The following is an 18402-nucleotide window of genomic DNA, read 5'->3' as shown; positions in this document are numbered from 1 at the left end:
AAAGCGACAGGACGACATCAAGTCAAGTCCTTTCGAAGTTTGCGTACATTCATTTGATAGGAAACAAGTGGCCTGGTTGAGTTGGTGGCTTGTTCGGCTGGGTAAGTGCATTTCTTCGAGGGGAAAAAAGCGACAAAAATGGGTAACCAGGGATGGGTGGCTCGGGGGACCTCTGCAGATGGGGTCTGGAGGCGCTGAAACGTGACAATGCACCACCGAGCCCGCCCAGGAAGACAAGGCAGTCAAGGCAACACTTTATCATGTCAGTTAGCAAAGTGGAAATGGAATAAAACAGACAAAGATACAGTCCTCCATGATATCTCCACTCCTCTGGTAGATGCTGTTGCATTTTTATTTTAATTTCACGTGACTTGTCCCAAGCTGGCAAACAAACAAGATCAAATTTAGGGTTTAGAGGCATAAAGATTCTATAAGAGATAGTTATTAGAAGCGTAAATTATTAATATCCATAAGGAGAAGTGAAAAGTCCATTGACTAGCAAGCCTTCCGCCTGACAATGTTGATTTAAACCCTTTTTGCGAGCGACATCTCCCTTCTGGCCATACAAAGAGGTGTGTGTCATGGCCTGTGCAAGTGTTGGTTGTAAAAGAAAAAAAAAACCAACTACAACTCGGCGAGAAAGTCCTCTGAATATGCAAATGAAAATGCAGCAGCCAGCAACTGAAACAGAAACAGAAACAGGACGCAGGACGCAGGACGAATGAGGTTAAGTTGAGCAGCGTCAATTGTAGCTGACGGAAATGAAAACAAGATGTGTGTGGTGGGTAGGGATGGTAGGTAGGGTAGATAGGGAGAGAGACCCTCCATCCGCCAGATGCAGTTGCCCAGAATCAGATGGAGATGAGCTCTGGTGGCGCCGGGGGTGGCTGATGCGGTGGCTTTACTTTTTGTTACCCACCTCTTGGGCATAAAATTTGAAATGAAAATGTCGCGAGTGGCAGGTTGCAAGTTGCAACAATGCAAGGGCCAAAACGAGAACAAAATTCAAGTCAGAGAAGGAAAATTAAAAGGGCCAGAGATCCCTGAAACTTGCACAGAAGAATATTAACAAATGATTTTATGATTTGGTTCGCTACAAGGATAGCTATTTTGTCACCTGAAAGTGAAAACAAAACCCCAACAACTTTCATTTAAATGTTAAGCAGAGTTCTGTTGGAAAAATAACAAAAAAAGAACACAGTTTTTAATTAAAAATCGACTAGAAAAGGGAGAGAGCACAACTGGGATGGCAGACTCGTTTGTTAGCCATCCTTCCGGCTAGAATTTCAAAGGAAAATCAATTTAAGCCTTTCTCCCAGATTCCTCTTTACTTTCTCCGTGGATACTCCTCTTCCTTCCATATTGATTGCCTCTCCAGGAGACAAAAACAAGAATGAATCTGAAATTCTGACTCTGAAATAGAGGCCTAAACCTAGTCTAGTCCTGAGATAGAATTGTTCATTTTGTATTTCCGTATTTTCTGTTTTTGTTCTGGCCAAGACATTGAAAAATTGGCAAAAACTGTCGAAGAACAAACAATATTGAAAACTCATTTCTTAGGCCATCCGAAATAAATGAGAATGAGACCGAGACTGAGACCGAAAGCTATTGAGGCAATCAAGGCTGTGACCCAGAGATGCAGATCGAGATGATGCCCCTGTCATTAGACCTGCTCTACCTGAATACACACTTTTTTTAAGCTTTGTAAATTATAATTTTTCCGCACTTTTGTGCCGAGAAAAGCCATTATCCATTCAACTAGTTTTTTGGGCCAGCAAGGTGAAATGTTTTTTTCGTTACTTTGCTTTTAATTACGACCAAGTCTAAGGTCTTCTGGGCCGGTCTTTTTTTTGTTAACTTGTGCGTGGCCAAAGAGATCATAATGTGGCCCCAGGTGGCTCATTAAATATTTCTGAAAAAATTGTCTAAAAAATTGCCTACAAAATGAACCAACAACAAGTCATCGGCAAAAGCCACGTTTAGGCGCCTAACGAGTTCCGAGATTTAATTTGTTTGCGCTTCGTTTTGTTAAAAAAAAAATGAGAAAAAATTGTTGATGGAGGTGGTTGAGAAATTGCCCCGTAATGCCAAAATATTTTGAACACCAGTTCCCTGACAATTGATTAAATATTATAGTTGTTATGTAGTTTGATGGATGATTAAGTCGAGGAGTTCAAGTTTCAGGCATTAATCATAATTTGTCTTCTTCGGGTTGGGTCTTTAAAATCGCATAGAATCGAGAAACTTGAGTTTCTCAAAAGACAAACATATTTGTTGGCTCGCTTTTCTTGTTTGAGTTTGGCTTGTTTTAGCCATTTAATCTTTGTCCTTCTGGCCGCCTCTTCGATTATGGCCAAGCTTGTTTATCTCATTTTCTCGGCACGAAATTTCCTACATTTTCCATCCCGGTTGATGGCGGCAATATAAACAGCATCCTGTCTGCGCTGTTGACACATAACAGCATTGCGTACTTTGGCTGCCATCTATAAGCGGGTGGGGTGGTGCCATCTTCTTCCCACTCAACCACCCATTGAACCACCATTGAACCACCATTGAACCACCATCCTCCTAGCCCTCTCTCAGCCCCACTCGATATCGCGCCATTTCGCCTCAATCATTTCAATCAGCTTTGGCTCACTTATAGCTTCACTTACACTGACTTGCCTTTTGGCTTCTGTCTGCCAGCCAGAGCCCTCCCGATACCATCCTGGTATCCTGGATGTTTGCGTTGGTATTTGTGGATATCTGTGTGCTTTGTATATATTGTGACTTTAGATCGAACTTTAATCAAAGTAAACTTTTATGCGCTTTGGATATACGCAATTTTTTAAGGCGATTCTTTGCTTTTCGTTGGCTCCTGGGTTGGGTTGATGGATTTTGGTGCTCCCTCCCGGACCATCAACACTTTGTGCCTTCGCCAGGAGTAACAAGTTGCCTGGCTCTATAAAAGGGATACGTATATGGATGGTTGGGGGAGGTGGTATAGTATAGTTGAATGGGGTACGCTACCACACACATCCAGTACACCACAGCACACCAGCAAGTCAGAAATAAGAAAGGTGGGCGAAAAAAAAAATAAGCGAAAAACTTTAAATTGAAAACTGTATTCAAGCGTTAAATTGGCTTTTTTCAGCGTCTGCCCCCCCTTACAGTTGCCACGTCTATCTGTTCCCCTTTCTCAATCTGCCCCCCAGCTGCTCCCCGCCACAATTCTATGCCACAATGCACCTCATTCGGGTCTTGGACTTTCGCCTTTCATCCAGAGTGCAGGTTATACTTTGTTTCTTTACTTTTTTCGGTTCATGTACCCTCTAGCCCCAAAGTATTTTCATTTTCCAAGAGGTTTTCGCTGGGGAAAAATAAAACATTTACGTTGCCATTAAAACAGTGTACACTTTCAGTTATGAATACTGTACAGAAACTATACTGTGTGGTTAAATGGGTTCTTAAAACACATACATGTTTGGGATTTAATTCAGAGAGTTTTCATTTCGAAAAGAACACTTTATAACTCAACCTGTCGAGAAGATACAGGCCATTCCGTTCATTGGCTTTTACACTTGGCCATTACGAAATCAGGGGCCTGCCCGCCCTCTTCTATTTGCCCTCCGCCCATAAATATCCAATATTCGTTGTATGTTTTGCATGTTAATTATGCTTGTTTTGTCCGTGGTGGAATCCCATCGATTGGGGGCTTCTGTTTCGGCCCCTTGCCTTTGTCTTGAACGATTTGAACGGCTGCAGCTGTTATTGTTGGCTCAGTGCTTTATTGTGCTCTCTGTTCATGTTTTGCGTATTCAATAAGCGCAAATGGCACTTGTCTCTCAGTCTATAGTCTATATATATCCCAGCTACCACCCAACCGCCCTCTCGACACCTCTTCTCGGTGGATTCTGATTCTGATTCTATGATTCTGACATTTGTTATGAAGCTCCTGTGCATGCAAATGACAACGAGGCTTCGCCACTACATAAACTGATTGTCAAGTGTGTGTGGGAGTGTGTGGCTTGAGAGTGGAGTTACCTTGAAACTTACACTACAAGAAATGGAAGGAAACTTGTTATTTTAAGTTTAACACAAAAAACAGTAGCCCACACACACACTCTCCTCGTAATATCCTTCAGGGCAGACAAACACTTATCAAATTATCTATAGACGGGAAGCAAAAAATAAGATTGCAAGTTTCTTGACGTCTTGCTGGGATTGAAGCCAAGTTGCTGGGCCCATGTTGCGTGCCAGATAGCCATCAATATGCTTTGGCGATATTTATGAGGCGCGCCCGCAGGATACGGGCTTTAATGATAGCCCAAAACAGGCCACTTAATTTCCCAGTCTCCCAGCAGCAGCAGCAGGAGCAGGAGCACCACCAGGCCAGGCCAGGCCGGCAGCGGAACCACCAACACGGCAGTAGCGGCAGAACCAGCGCTCTTCCACACACAATCAATAACGATTTGATGAGGGCCCCCCCTTGGCAGGATGGCAGGATGCGAGTATCCAATCCACCTAGGCCATGGCCACTTAATTGCACACGTGTTGGTGTGTGTATCTGTGGAACGAAACGAAAGCGAAATAATAATGAGGGTAATATTAGGCAGCCAAGTTTCGGTGGAAAGAGCCAAAGTACGATACGAAACAAAGTAAGAAATTGAACCAGTTAAGAACTGGGGTAGAACTTGGGTTTAAGGGGCTTTCAGCTAAGAAAAGGTTTATTGTTTTAACAAAAATGGTAATTATCCAAAGAGGGCATCAAACATCTATAGACTAGACTAGATTGTAGTCATACTGGTGGTTATTTTGAAACCAAAACTAACCAGATTTCAGTACACCCCTTGGGCAGTGTATGTCCCTTAAGTTTTTCCTTTATTTGGAAAACTAAAAGTGGCCACGTCTCTCGTGCTATCCTGTTTGCTTCTGGCCAGGTCGAAACACAACAAAAAAAGTTCCTTTTAATGCGAACGAAACACGCAAGCCAATTTGTTGTTGGTATTGTTTGTTACCAACCAGGCTGCTTATTTACAACCGCCGGAGACCATTCATTCTTCCTTCTACGGTTATCGGGATCGGGAACAGAGCTCCCTTGTCCGGACCCTGTTTTTAGTGTGTGTGAAAAAACTAATAAAGGCCAATTTGGGCAATTCACGATTTGTGGCTGTATTCTTTCAGTAGCTCTGTAATGGAAGGCCTGCAGTGGAATTTCAAATGCAATTATGACAAGTTTATTGAAATTTACTTGCAACGAGGGTGGTAGGAAGTTGCCGGCTTAACCTTGGCACCCCTGCGTACAAGGGCACTTAATCAAAAGTCCATACACCCACACGCACCCCCATATGACAGGCTATAGATCTTTCGGGGGGGGGGCTTAACGCTTTCTGGAAATCAAAGCAACACATACGTAGCTTAGGCCACGCCCCCATCTGTGCCAGCTAAAGCTCAAAATAAATTGGTAGCTAGTAGATACCAGAAGGCATACCCTGTAGGGTCTTCAATAAGAAGGGTCTATAAGGCAACTAATAGGTAGTAGCTGTAAGTCTTATAATAGCCTTATTATAGGGTATTTGCATGGCCTTTCTGATCCAATCTGAGCCCATTTTTATAGGTGTTGCTACTGTTCCCAAAAAGCCATTACATTTATTTATGTTTTGTATTTTTTTGTAGCTTCGAATGGAAGCCTCCTCATAGGTTGCCACGTCGACAGTATCTGACTCCCCCTTAGAACCACTCTCCACCCCCAAAACCTTGTCATTCTGTCTCTCGCCTCGTTTGACACTGAGCGCTAAAATATTTTTTTGTTTAATTTCAATGCCAGTCACGCATATCCTGCTCAAGGCGCCCTCTTCCCACTCCCCACTCCAATCCAGCCTTGCTGCTATTTTTAAAGTTATTTATAAACATTTTACCTCTTGTATGATTTTTAGGAACATTTTTTTTTTTTAACAAAACCTCTAGTCTTTGACAGCTGTAAGAAGAGATACAATTATACGGCCTAGGTGGAAGTAGTTTTGCCGCCAGGTTTGAAATGCTAATGGAAAATGCCTCCTCGAGTACCGGGGCCGTCTATTTTGCTTTTTAATTTTATGATTTTGAAATTCCACTGCCTGCTTTGTCGCATAAAGCCAACGCCCAGTGGCAGAGACAAAAACAAAAAGGAATTCTATCTTAATGAATTTGACCCCCAGTGTCAATTTAAACTGATTAAATGGCCAGACCCGGGCCGGGGCTCAGTCTCGCTGTCGGTCTCTCCCATCTGCCCCAGAGCTGCCGCGAGAGATGAGTGAGAAAAGTGGGATCTGGATCGGAATTGAGGGTAATGGGAATCAGAGTGTCGCTGCGGAAATGTTTTTCTGGCTTTTTCCAAACTGAAACAATTGCTGAACGTGTTTTATCGCTCTATTTGTTTACACATTCAGAATATATATTTATTTTTTTTTTGTATTTCCAAACTATATAGACTGGACTAGACGGGAATCTCATTTTAGCTCTCGAATTCCAAACAATTTACGCACATTTAAATCGAAATGTACACACTTCCCCCCCATATTTATATATAATTTATTCCATTCAGTTTTTGTTTTTCGTACTTTTTTTTCCAATATAGAACTTTTGCATTTTTGTCACGCAACAAATCTGCGCCAAAGTGCAGATGTGCTCTCTCCGGGCGGAATATTATATTTGCTTTTGACTTTCTGAACTCAATTCATGCGAAAATAAGCGGATTTATATGAATATTGGAAGGGGAACAATATTTTAAATAATTTTTGTGTTTATTTTAAACACATTTTGGGGGAGTATGAGTTGGCTAAGAGGCTTAGGATTTGGCAAATAATTTCACTAAGCCGTGTTATCAAAGTATTGCCAAAAACTGATTGCTCAAATAATTAAATATGTTTTCGAATTAAACACGTAATTGATGTTTTAATTAGTGGGTACATAGTTTAGTTTTTTGGTCCATTTTTTACTTTCGATAATGGTCTTCAAGCTGGCGATACTGCTTCTTTGTGGCACGTACGCCTTCGCGTTGCACTTCCGGTTGATCATAAGTGACACTTCCGAGAGCGAGGCCATCGGCACCGGAGTGTGCATTGTGTCCAGGTCCTCCTCCACCTCCCGGATGTGAGCCATCAGTCGCTTGGCGCAGAAGCGTATTGTGCTTTGGATTCGACCCAGAGACATGGATATATTTCTAAAGTCACGCCGATAGTAGAACATGGGGATCTTACAGAGGGAGTTGTTCAGTTTTTAAATTAAAAGTTAAAAGTAATCTACCTTGACGTGAAACGCCCTAAAGAGCTTGGTCTGTATGGGTCGCATGCGGTCGCTGTAGCCCAGGTAGTTGCACAGGGAGATGTCCAGCTGGCTGTACCGCTCCCGGCACAGTTCCTTGTAGTGTTCGTGCTGCGGCCTCCACTTCATGGGCTCACCCATCTTCTCCAGCAGCTTCCCGGAGCACTGCAGGTGGCACAAGAGCTCAGCGTTGAATCGTCGCAGGATTTTACGGTCCCCCTTGAGGCGCCAACTCAGTTTAGCCACCCGTGCCTTAGCTCTCATAGTTTTCACCTGAGCCTTCTGCAACTCGGGGTTCTTGGATACGCCGTCTAAGCTCAGTCCATGGAGCTCTTCATGGGGCTGCAAGGGTCCGGCCACAAGTCCCCGGAGGTGCAGCACCCGTTGCTTCAGCTTCTCCAGCTTGTCGTACTCCTCGTCGAGATCCACCTCGTTGTTGGATTCCTCGGCATATTGGTTTTCCAGGCCGTCCAGGTCAGATATGTTCAACTCCGAGCCACTTGTGAGTAATCCTGGAGCTCTGCAGCTCATTTTTGTTATTTTTTTTTGTCTTTTTAGAGATTATTTATATATATTTTTTTGTATTTTTCGAGTAGCGTGTGTGAAATTGTGTGCTTGTTTATCAAAAAGTCAAAGGTAACTTGTCGGAAAGTGTCTACTGTTTTTGGCAATAGTTTTAAGAAACTTTTTCTGTAAATAATTTACTAATTAAGATATTATTTCTCTTTACTTTCAGGTATGTTGGACCTCTCTGGGAAATCAAGGAATAATAAAGGACTTGGGGCACTCACTCTGTTATATTTTAAGTGTTCTTCTTTACTAATAGTTTTTATTTCCTTTTTAAAATGAAAAAATTACCAAGACAAAAGAAAGTTCTGAAGCTCCCACCTCCTCAGTGCCTCAGTTGTTTACAACGCATGTACATGCCACAAAATAAATCGCTGGGCCCCTTGTGGCAGGTGCAGTTGCCATTGCCATGGTCGCTTAATGAGCGACTTCGTCTGGAGTCTAATTTTAGCTGCCTTTGGCCTCAGAAATCCCGGAAAGTCGGATGATTTTCAGAAACAGATCAAGTTTGTTTTTAACATTCTAAGAATTAATAATTATGTTAAAAATATCAAGTGATACTTTGTGGCCTGGAAAGGGATTTAAAGATTTTCCACAGCCTACAACCACTCGATGCAGAGTTTTTAATCTGTTGGGAGAATTCTTCGCCCTTGTGAGGGATATACTCGGCATGGGGTGCCCACTTTAAGAGAAACAGAACCAGCAGCCACACAGTAGCAGCAAAGAACGGAAAAAATAAATACACACCCGGAGCAAAGAGACAGAGGAAAGTTTATTAAAGAGGTAGCTGGTGCGATGGACGAGACCACTCCATATACAATTACGACAAACCCACAGCTGCCTCTCAGTGCCCAGCCCGGTGGGGCCTCCATCCACTCCACTCCAATCCCTTTCAGTCTCCGACTCCGGGCGATAATGCGAACGAACCCCAGAGAACTCGGAGCACCAGGGCCGGGCAGGGGATAAAAATAGACACCAGAAAGGATATTGTAGCAAATGGCAGAGTGGCAAAGTGGAGGAAGGCATCACTCTGAGAGTGAAGTACAAAGAAAAGGCAAAGAAACAGGGAGTCGCAGACGGAGTCGGGAAAATCTCTGCAGTCTCTGGTAGTCGCCATGTGTTGCATTTCAAAGTGTGTGAGTTATGGCTGGGATGGCTGGGAAATGGAGGAAAAACTCCAAAGAGAACACGCAGTCAGATGAGACGACAAATTACACGACTGTACTCGGTACACGGAACACGGCAGTGCACCTGCAAATCAATCAAAATCCGATCCCCACTAATTGAAAACTGCACGTTGGATGGATGGATGCTTTATGGGTTCTATAAACGAAATTATAATTTAGTGGCCCTTCATCTTGTTGAATTTAAATTATTAAAATTAAAAGGTTATTCCCCGATAACCGCACACTTTCGTAGGAAAGAGAAGTACTCCTCACACACTGGTGTAATTAATATGGACTTCCTGACCTGACCCCCCCTTCACATAAATTGAAAATATCTCGACTACCCGAAATATTTGCCATTCCGAGCCTCAAGGGGCAAAAACTAAAGTCCAAGAATGTTCTCATGGGGAGTATGACTTAAATCAAAGGCCGGAATATGCATTAAATTTTTAATTGCTTTCAAGGGGGGGATAGATAGGATGGATAGTGGATGAGGTGTGGGTTGTGGGAAAGTCAGCCAGATGGGAGCCAGCAAGGAGTTGGAACAGCATGGGATTGCTTGCCCGGAAACCATATTGCATTCCAATCATATTGGATCTCATCAAGCATGAAAAAAGTTGTTTAATTTCAATTAACAATATATCCAAAGAACACTTGAAAGATAGTTCGTTATTAGTTTCTGAATTTTTATTAAAAATATCTGACAAACAAGAAGCAACTAATTGATTCGGATTTCCCTTGCAGCTTAATCCAAAACTTTATATTTTATTTATTTAGTTTGCCCATAAATCTGAACCACCTTTCCCCGGAAAAATAAAATCTCAATACCATTAGTTTTTTGGGAGGAAAAACTTCGTCCTAGCTCCACTTCTAATCCGCAAAGTTTTATGTAATTTTCACCAGAATTTACTTCCCACTTCGGGCTACTACTAGTACTAGTATGCAAATAAATTTCAGGCTTTTTTGCATTTTCGGTAAAAACAATTTCCATCGTGTGGAGGTGCCAGTGTTAAATCCAGGACCTGCCAGGACATTTATCAACCGAGCCATAGCCAGGCCTGCCAGGCGGCTTATTATTCTCCAACCACATTTCAAAATGGGCAAAATTTTAATTAAGGCTGCGATGGTCGATGGTCCACCACTCACCACTAAATCTCAAATGTCAATGAGCTGGTGGCCACAAATTTTTGCTTTCCGGAACGAGGAGCCAGGAGCCAGGAGCCAGAAGCCAGGAGCGTATTCAAAGCCATTTGTTAGGATGGAAAAAGGTGAACTGCCGCAGGCAGGTGTCGTTGTGGAGACACACAACCTCCTACCCCCTCATGGAAATGATAAATTAACCAAAAAATTTTGCAAACTCCTGAAAATTACGCATTAAATCATGCAGAAAACAGGGGCAAAAAAAAAAAAATACGTGGCCAGGTCACCAAAGGGTTAAGCAGTGCCAAGTCATTTTATAGTTTACGACTGAGATTTCCGAGGGAGTTGGTGGAAGTTGCGTTCGGGGTTAAGTTTTATCGCTCGCATGAGCTGCAATTTTATTACATTTTTATATGTATATTGTACATTTTATTTTTATATTCTGTGGGTATTCTTTTGTCTTTTATTTGTTGCAAAAAAAATAAATATTTGTGTGTTTCTTTACTGCTGGTCACGTCTGGTTTTTGTGATACTCTTACTGCTGCGGGTTGGCTCGTAAATTCGGGCAAACAAACTGCAATTGCACAAGGCTAAGGCATCGCCATCAGGCCAACGATGAATGAATATTCCTCCGACCCACCCACTCGGGCTATTTTGTATTTTCATTATTATTACCAGCCAGTCAGCCAAGTCAGCTAGCTATTTGGCCAGGTGGATTGTTGTTTGCCTTTTTCATCTTGGCTTGGCACATATTTCATGGCTATGATTTACTCCATTGTTCAGGGCTGTTGGCCACCCTTTACTACAACACTACTCTAACTCAAGCAGAACAAGTGCCCAGTTTTGGCAACTGGCAACTGGCAACCGCCACATCATCATCGAAATGTTTGTTTTGGCCCCTTGGACTTGGGTCAAAACTATGGTTAAGACATGAACCTAATTTACTGGCTGAGTGCCTTTCATGCTTTTGGCCTTTTGCGAAGAGTTTCCCAATGTCTTGATTGGGTTACCGATTGTTTTCTTTGGAAAGTACTCTCTTTTTTTAGTCACTTAAAGGCAGTAGTATCTTAAATAAGATATAGATTCCCCAAAATTGAAACTCTAGAAGTCTTGTATGGCTTCCATTTAACAAACTGCATAAGGACATACCAAAACCCTCATTGTTTACCGTTTCGGGTTACACAATTTGCTGGTTAATTGACGAGTAAACTTGTTAACCCACCTGAATGTCAATCGATGTAGATGGCAGATGGGTTTCAACAGGAGGCCCTGCCCTGAGCCCTAATCTCTAGCTTTTTATCTGCCATTTCTCAGCATGGGGGCCAGAATGCCAACGCACTTCACGTAACATAGACAGGATGCTTGAGCATCCTAGAGAAACCACTTGATGCCACCGCCCACCCACACACACACACACATGCTTTTAGTTTTTAATGAAGGCTCATCATGAACATTGTTGGGCCATTGAGGTATGCCGACTGGGTAAGGCGACTAACCAATTACCGAGTCATTCTGGCCATTAGGACCCAGAAACAGTAAGGGAGCAGAAGCCGGGCGATGTAATTGCCACTCCTGGAGCACTACCGCCAGATCTTTCTCTCAGTGCGTAGGGACGCAACTGACTGACTCTCTTCCCGTTTGGAATCCCTGGACCTAACCACCTCCAGCTCATTGCCATCCGCCGCCCGGCAGGTGAGCTGGTGCTTCTCGACTCGGGGATTGTAGCAGATATTGTGCCGCCAGAAGGATGCGGTGGCCTCGTAGTCCACTTCATTGATGGGCGCCGTCATGCAGACAATCACAATCTTGTCGCGGCCCTTCTCCGAGAGCTCTGCCTCCTGGCTCATCGAGATGAGGACGTGGGTGTGCTCCTTCGCCTTCAAGACGCCCCAGCGCGGCCTAAAACTGAACTTCCCAAACACAGTGCTTTGAAGCTGCAATTATAAATAAGAGATATGTCTTCCAGCAAACCACAGAAGGATCTATAGAGTTCACCTTGTAGGTAACCGCCTCTTGGCTGACATTCTGGATGAGAAGTTCCTGGCAGCCATTCGCTCTGGAGAAGGTCAAAGGGCCATCCGGTGATACTTCGAGTAACTTAGTCTCCATTCGATATTCGATATAGCCACAAAACTAAAAGTTGTACGAAAAACAATCCAGTATTGGTATAAAATTGAAAAGCTCTGAATACTATGAATATTTACTTGCAAATTTTGCTAAAAAAATCTCCGAAATGAAAGTATTTTATTTTATTTATGTTTCATATACAAATGCCAAACAAATACTGGAGTGTAATCAAAAGCCTGCTTTTAATCTTTCTTTCTGAATTAGGGTCTGTAGTAGTAATAATAATTACCTTTTCGGATACCGCACTGCGGCGGAGAGGCAGTTGTCCTTTACACACAATTGACCCCGAAAGCGGGCTTGTGGGGATCAAGTTGTTGGGCCATGTATTAATTACATTTCAACAGTGGCCACTACTGCCACTGCCGCTCAAGCAAATCGGAAAAGCCCGGCCCGGCAATTTGCTTTCAAAACAACAAAAGGGGAGGAAACAAAGGTAGCAGTTCCCACACACCAAACTGGGGCATTCCAGAGGCTTCCGAGCCAGTCCTTGGCCAGCTTAGCCCGGCGCTTAGGCTAAATGACCGGCCGGCAGCAGGTGGCAGGCAACAACAATAAGCTGTAAAATTAATTGATTTACAAGTGTGAAAATGGTACTAGCCACTAGCTACTACTAGTAGGTACTGGTAGTAGTGCCCGCTCGGTCATAACAATAACGCTCGGACTGCCGGAATGGGAATGAGAATTAAAATGAAAACGAAGCGCGCCCAGAATGCGCATTTAGTTCTAGCTTAGTTGTGTGTGGTTGTGTGTGGGGGTGTGTGGCACACAGAGTGTAAACTACAATCCGCTTAACGGTAATTGCTGCATGCCACCCACGCCCCAAGCCTTATTTATACAGTAAAAAAAATTCAAATATTTATAGAATATAATTTTAAATAAATATTTGAAACAAAAGCCCTAGCAAGTAATGAAGTTAGTACAATTTCTTATTAAATTTCTTACAGTGTAGGGCCATTTTGTCGCGTGCTCTTTAAAGCCAACTTACCACGCCCACTTCCTGCACCTGCTCCATCCATAAATTGCGTGTAATTTTGGATTTCTTACAGTTTGAATGTTCACAAAGCTTATTTATATTTCATAAACGCAAAGAGGTGGTGGCAAGTAGCAAGGGGCAAGGTGGCACAGTGGCATGGTGGCATGGTGGCAGGAAGTAAGCTTTTGTTTTTCAGCCGTTAGTTCCTTCCGCTTTCGGCTGCCTGTTTATTTGCCTACATTATGTAGCGTTCTGTATGGCCAACTTTTGTTTTGTTTGCGTGCTTTTGGGGCCATCTGGGTGGAGGCCATGCCATGCCATTAAAGCCACCTTAAAGCCTCCGCTTGACAATTGATTGGCGGCCACTTGCCTGATTTATTGTTCACCTCGTAGACTGCTCCGGGGCGTGGCCAGGACAAATATTGTTGTAGCAGCAGTGATTGCATTTAATGTCTAAGCACAAATCAATCAGAGGCAACAACGAAACAGAGTCTCGATTTCGCTGCAATCGGTGATGCAATCAAGAGAGTCGTTTATTTGTAGCGAAAAGTCCACCTCCTCCACTCGAAATTGCAGTGTCTGGCTTTTCGGAGGTAATTCATTGGAAGGCAAGTGAACTCCCCCGGCAAAGAAGGATACTGTAATGTGATATTTCTGGCTTGATTGCGTTTCGGAGACATTTCGCTTCGGCCATGCCATGCCACTCCATCATTCCGTAATCGATGTGGGCCAAATAGGAATGCCTGCTGTGACATCCACTCGATAATCGCTGGCCAATTAATCGAGAGAAATCTTGGGAAATTTATGCCTCCGAACATCAAACATGCTTCTGAGGTGGCTTTTACATATTTAGCCGATGTCTCGCATCATTTCTAATGTGATCCGCTGCCAGCCCTTCTTCCGACACGCTTTCGTGATGCCTGTTAGCCCATGAAAGAAGCCACATCGACTCTCTATACTTGACTCTAAAAAAAAAAACAAAAAAAATAAAAGTAAAAATCTTATTTGATGTTGCGCCAATTGACAGGGCCTTTAATTTTTCAACATTTTTTATTTTATTTTATTTTTTGTTCGGGGCTTGTCAACGCATCTTCTGGCTGCCATAATTCAAGTCGGTCTGTCGGCGGATGGCACGCCGTTTGCATAGCCAAACATTTGCTCTCTAAATAAAAAATAATTTAGTATTTGTGGACGTTTTTGTTGCCTTCTTTATTGACAAGACACATCTCTCTGTGTCTTGAGTTTTTTGTTTTAAATTATTTGCTTTCGGGTCTGCTCACGGTATTTGTCTTCATTTATTTTTATTGATTTTATTTTTTTGCAGCAGCAGCAACAGCTACCGCCATTGATTTAAGGCCAAATACGTATGGCAGACAGCGAGTGGTCAGTGGCCAATTTCGTTTTCATTTGCTAAGCCAGTGAATAATCACAATGCATTTATCTAACGACTAGCACACACTTTCTTCTCCACTCTCCAGCTCTCCGTCGCTATTCTTTACGGTAGCCTTTCAATTATTTAATTTTCCGCTCACGTTTTGTTAGTTTTTCACGTTGTTTTTCATTGGCCCTCCTGGCTAAATGCGACAAAAGGAAAATCCAAGCGAAATTTTGGCGATAAAAATCTCGGAAAGTGCATCTTCAACTCGAGAAGGCGGCGACATTCTCACGTTTTCATTGGCATTAAGGTTTAGTTGATCGCCTCTTCCAATCCTCCGCCATTCAATGTTGGCAAAAAAAAAAAAAAAAGGTGAAAAGAGAAATCACTGCAATGAATTTTATTGCGAAATTTATTTTATATTGAAAGCCATTTGTAACAAAGTATAGAAAAGAGAAGAATTCTATTAAATGTGGGAGAACAGTAGGGTAGAGAATGTTGGCTTCTAAACTATTTATTGGCTAATTTGGAAACTATTTTCTTAAAGTGTATGTGTGGGTAGCTTCTTACCTTCTTCTCCAGCTGGCAACCTCCAGCTTCATGCTTCATTTGGCAAAGCTGCAAGGCAATTGATGACAGACCTCCAGTCAGAGTTGGAGTTCGACTTTGGGTACGGCAGCATAAATTCCATTTAAATGGCAAACCAGTCCTCCCCCAGCTGCATCATCATCATCATCATCATGGTGGCATCTTCGACTTCAGGTTGAGCCATTAACGAGCATAGAAAAAAAAAGTGCACTGTGGGCAGCCCAGTGACACACTAAAGTGGCACCTAAGAAAGCGAAAAAAAGGCAAGAAATCTCTTTTTTTTTGTATGGAAATACACGAAGTAACACAAACCGCATTTAAATGCCTGGCTTCCAGTACCAGTTTCGCTTTTTTGCAGATGCTCTGGCCCGAAATATCAGCCAGCCAGCCTTCCACAATATCCATGCCGATCCTGGCCAACCGGTTTACGGCTAAGACCAACAGCCCTAGGGCCATCTATTCTTTTTCATTTTCGTTTTTCTGTTTCCAGTTGTATTTGGCAAATGGTTTGCTGTGCTGTTGCCATGACTATTGCTGCTGATGCTGCTGCTGCTGGAGGCACCTGCAGTTGACGTTTTGGGCTTACCGTTTTGCAGTGGCCGGGTCAGTTATTGCCCAGCCAGAGACCTTAATTTCATTCATAAATGTTGGTCGACTAGGAGCCTCCCTAGTTTAAGGTTAAAAGAGGTTGCCACAGGCTTTAAAAGGTTAAAAACTCTAAAGTTTAGACTCTAAAGCCATACCACAAAATGCCAGAATAATTCTCACTTAATTAAGATAAAATCCAAGTCGAAATCTGCCAGGAATGTGATCAGCTTGATTGAATAAGTGTGGCACTGTGGCATACGAAATTATCTGGCAAACATGTCTGAATAATGAAATTTTCAAAATTCAAATTTTCCCCTGTTATCCTTGAATGGATATTTACTTGCCTCTCTGGTGGCAGGAAACCTTGGGAATTAATAGACTGGCATTCGGCTTATTGCATTACAGTTGCTCATTACGTATACGCCGTGTGTGGCGTTCGCTTTTCATTAAATTTCACACCATTTCCCCAACGACTCACCCCTCTATCTCTCCATTTGGCTTGGCTGTTTTTGTCGTTTTGCAACTATGATGTCGTGTTTGTCTTATTAAAAGGTGGCAGAGTGGCAGAGAACAGTTGGGGCAAACACACTGCATTCTGTGTATTTTGAAATAAATTTCCGTTCTGTTGATTCACACACAACACACACACAGATCGAGTCTAGGACACATCCAGAGGCGGAAAGAGAGATATTTTGTATCTGGTAACTCGTATCTGACGCCCGCATGCTGCAATTTCAGCATCAGCCAGCGACGAAGCAATTTCTGCAGTCATATTACATGTCAGGTGGCAAGCCCCTCGCACCTCGATTCCTATTTAGGAACATCCTTTTACACTTCAACACGCTTTCGCTATAATTTCCTGTTGGCGAAAAACTGAAAACTGAGTGAGGCAGGAGCTCTGTCCTATCTGTTGTGTCCTAATTTGCAAAATAACTGAATAAGTGACAGGAAGAGGGGAATATATAGTTGATGATGACTAACATTTAAGACTTAGCTTCTATTTTTTTTTTTTGGCCATCTCTAATAGAAGCAATTTAGCCAGCATATGTTGTAACTTGTTCTACATCATTGGCTGATTCTGATGCTTTTCTGTTCTGGAAATTGGAATTGGAATTGCCATGTCAATTGATTTGGCACGTTCTGCATTGCTTTCCGTGGCAATTATGGAGATGTGACCTTCGACCAGCTCCGACTCTAGTTCCAATCTCACCAAATATGCCTGACCCGACCAGGCGTATTGCAATGACATCTATCGATGGCATATTACTTTCCGAACGTAATCTGGACGACAGACGTGACCTGCATCGACCCACATGGAACGCCCAATTGAGCAATCTTGAATTATTGGTAAAAAGGCTAAAAGAGAGACAACTTTAATTTAAACAATCGGTTGGCGCGTGTTAGGCAAATTTTCAATTTCAATTGCCGAGTTGGTTTTTTCTATTTTGTGTTTAATTGGCATTCGCGTCATGAGCCAAGCAACCGACTTGGCCCGGCTTTTTAACGAGCATCGCCCCAAATTCGCCATTGCACTGGGGAGGCCAAAATTGGCGCTTCGATTGCGTCAGCGATTGAGCAATTGGATTGGTAAAATACTCCCCGGACTGTGTCAGGTTCAACCGGGCAATGCTAATCGAAATGGACAACAACTAAGTCGGCTGACGCACGTGGCCGAAAAGTGTTTAGAGATGCCCGGGAAAGTACAAAGCGAAACCCGCTCGCCTCAAACACACAAAATTTCACTCGCCTTTGCACGTCACGGTTTATTAATATTCCGTTGATGTAATGCGGCTGAAACCGCACAACAACAAACACACACATTATTTTCATATATAATTCGGTTTGACTTCTGACAAGCAGCAGCCTTTTGGGGTTTCAGTTCAGTTTCTGTCTAAATATTTTTCCTCAAAATTAAGATAGTTTCTATTTTTTTTTTTTTTGGCTTTGACGTTTCCAGTTCGAAATGCATTTCCCAGCCAAAAATATTTTCAACCAAACACAACAATTTCAACGCATTTTCTTTCATTATTTATGTTATATACGGTGTGCTGTATTTCATAAATACATTTATATTTTTTTTTTTCGGCGCCCATCAATCACCAGGCCGTGGAATGTGTGACACACTTAAACGTAACGCATACGCAGCGTGTGCTGCCATGCTGCCAAAAAAACCAGTACACTCCTACACTATATATTTAATGAGAATGGAAAATTGCTCTAATATTTTTGCTGCATTGAACAGTGAGCCAGAAAATCGTTGCCATAGACGACACTCTAGACGAGGGAAACGCTTAAAAGACCCGCCACTTGAAAGCGCAGCCAGCGAAATTGTAAAGTGTTTTGTTGAAAATTTTCCAAAAACAACGCAGCAGCAGAAACAGAAGCATCACCAGGACCACGGGGCTGGCGAGTGTAAACAAAAAGCCATGGCAGTTGGCTCTGGCCTGGTCTGGGCATGGCTGGCCCCCTTCCCAGTCAATAAAACAGCGCCAGCTGCCTTCATTTTTTGTATTTTTTTTTTTTTGCCCGCCCTCCTCTGCAGAGTAACTACAAATGCAAATTTCCAGGGACCCAAACGAAATATTTGCCATGTAAAT

The 18402-nt window shown here is 42.8% G+C and overlaps 3 protein-coding genes across 30 annotated transcripts in view; 1 reads left to right on the top strand and 2 right to left on the bottom strand.

Annotated features, from left to right (window-relative positions):
* The window catches only part of LOC6493466 (polyglutamine-repeat protein pqn-41), a 108095-nt gene that overhangs the window by 62062 nt on the left and 27631 nt on the right, over nucleotides 1-18402 (top strand). The gene's annotated exons all lie outside the window — the stretch shown is intronic.
* Nucleotides 6885-7923, bottom strand: LOC6506469. Its single transcript, XM_001957780.4, has 2 exons — nucleotides 7264-7923; nucleotides 6885-7212 (listed from the first exon to the last, which is right to left on the bottom strand). Exons 1-2 carry the CDS (start codon nucleotides 7810-7812, stop codon nucleotides 6913-6915), a joined length of 849 nt encoding a protein of 282 aa, XP_001957816.1. The 5' UTR covers nucleotides 7813-7923; the 3' UTR covers nucleotides 6885-6912.
* On the bottom strand, nucleotides 11571-12426 carry LOC6506466. 2 transcript variants are annotated; one of them, XM_001957781.4, is made up of 3 exons: nucleotides 12359-12426; nucleotides 12150-12287; nucleotides 11571-12088 (listed from the first exon to the last, which is right to left on the bottom strand). In XM_001957781.4, exons 2-3 carry the CDS (start codon nucleotides 12261-12263, stop codon nucleotides 11735-11737), a joined length of 468 nt encoding a protein of 155 aa, XP_001957817.2. In that variant the 5' UTR covers nucleotides 12264-12287; nucleotides 12359-12426; the 3' UTR covers nucleotides 11571-11734. The 2 variants fall into 2 exon arrangements, with proteins under 2 accessions (XP_001957817.2, XP_014764777.1); XM_014909291.3 differs by having other exon boundaries at nucleotides 12150-12423.

This window comes from Drosophila ananassae, chromosome 2R (assembly GCF_017639315.1).
Source record: "Drosophila ananassae strain 14024-0371.13 chromosome 2R, ASM1763931v2, whole genome shotgun sequence".
In the NCBI taxonomy this organism is placed as follows: Eukaryota; Metazoa; Arthropoda; class Insecta; order Diptera; family Drosophilidae; genus Drosophila; species Drosophila ananassae.
This window is presented reverse-complemented; position numbering and strand designations above follow the sequence as displayed.

Excerpts from the sequence above, each read along its gene's own strand:
- LOC6506469 (XM_001957780.4), bottom strand. The coding sequence starts at position 7,812 with ATGAGCTGCAGAGCTCCAGGATTACTCACAAGTGGCTCGGAGTTGAAC. Across the intron at positions 7,213-7,263 it reads TTAGGGCGTTTCACGTCAAG|ATCCCCATGTTCTACTATCG; the intron begins GTAGATTACTTT and ends TCCCTCTGTAAG.
- LOC6506466 (XM_001957781.4), bottom strand. The coding sequence starts at position 12,263 with ATGGAGACTAAGTTACTCGAAGTATCACCGGATGGCCCTTTGACCTTC. Across the intron at positions 12,089-12,149 it reads AAGAGGCGGTTACCTACAAG|CTTCAAAGCACTGTGTTTGG; the intron begins GTGAACTCTATA and ends TTATAATTGCAG.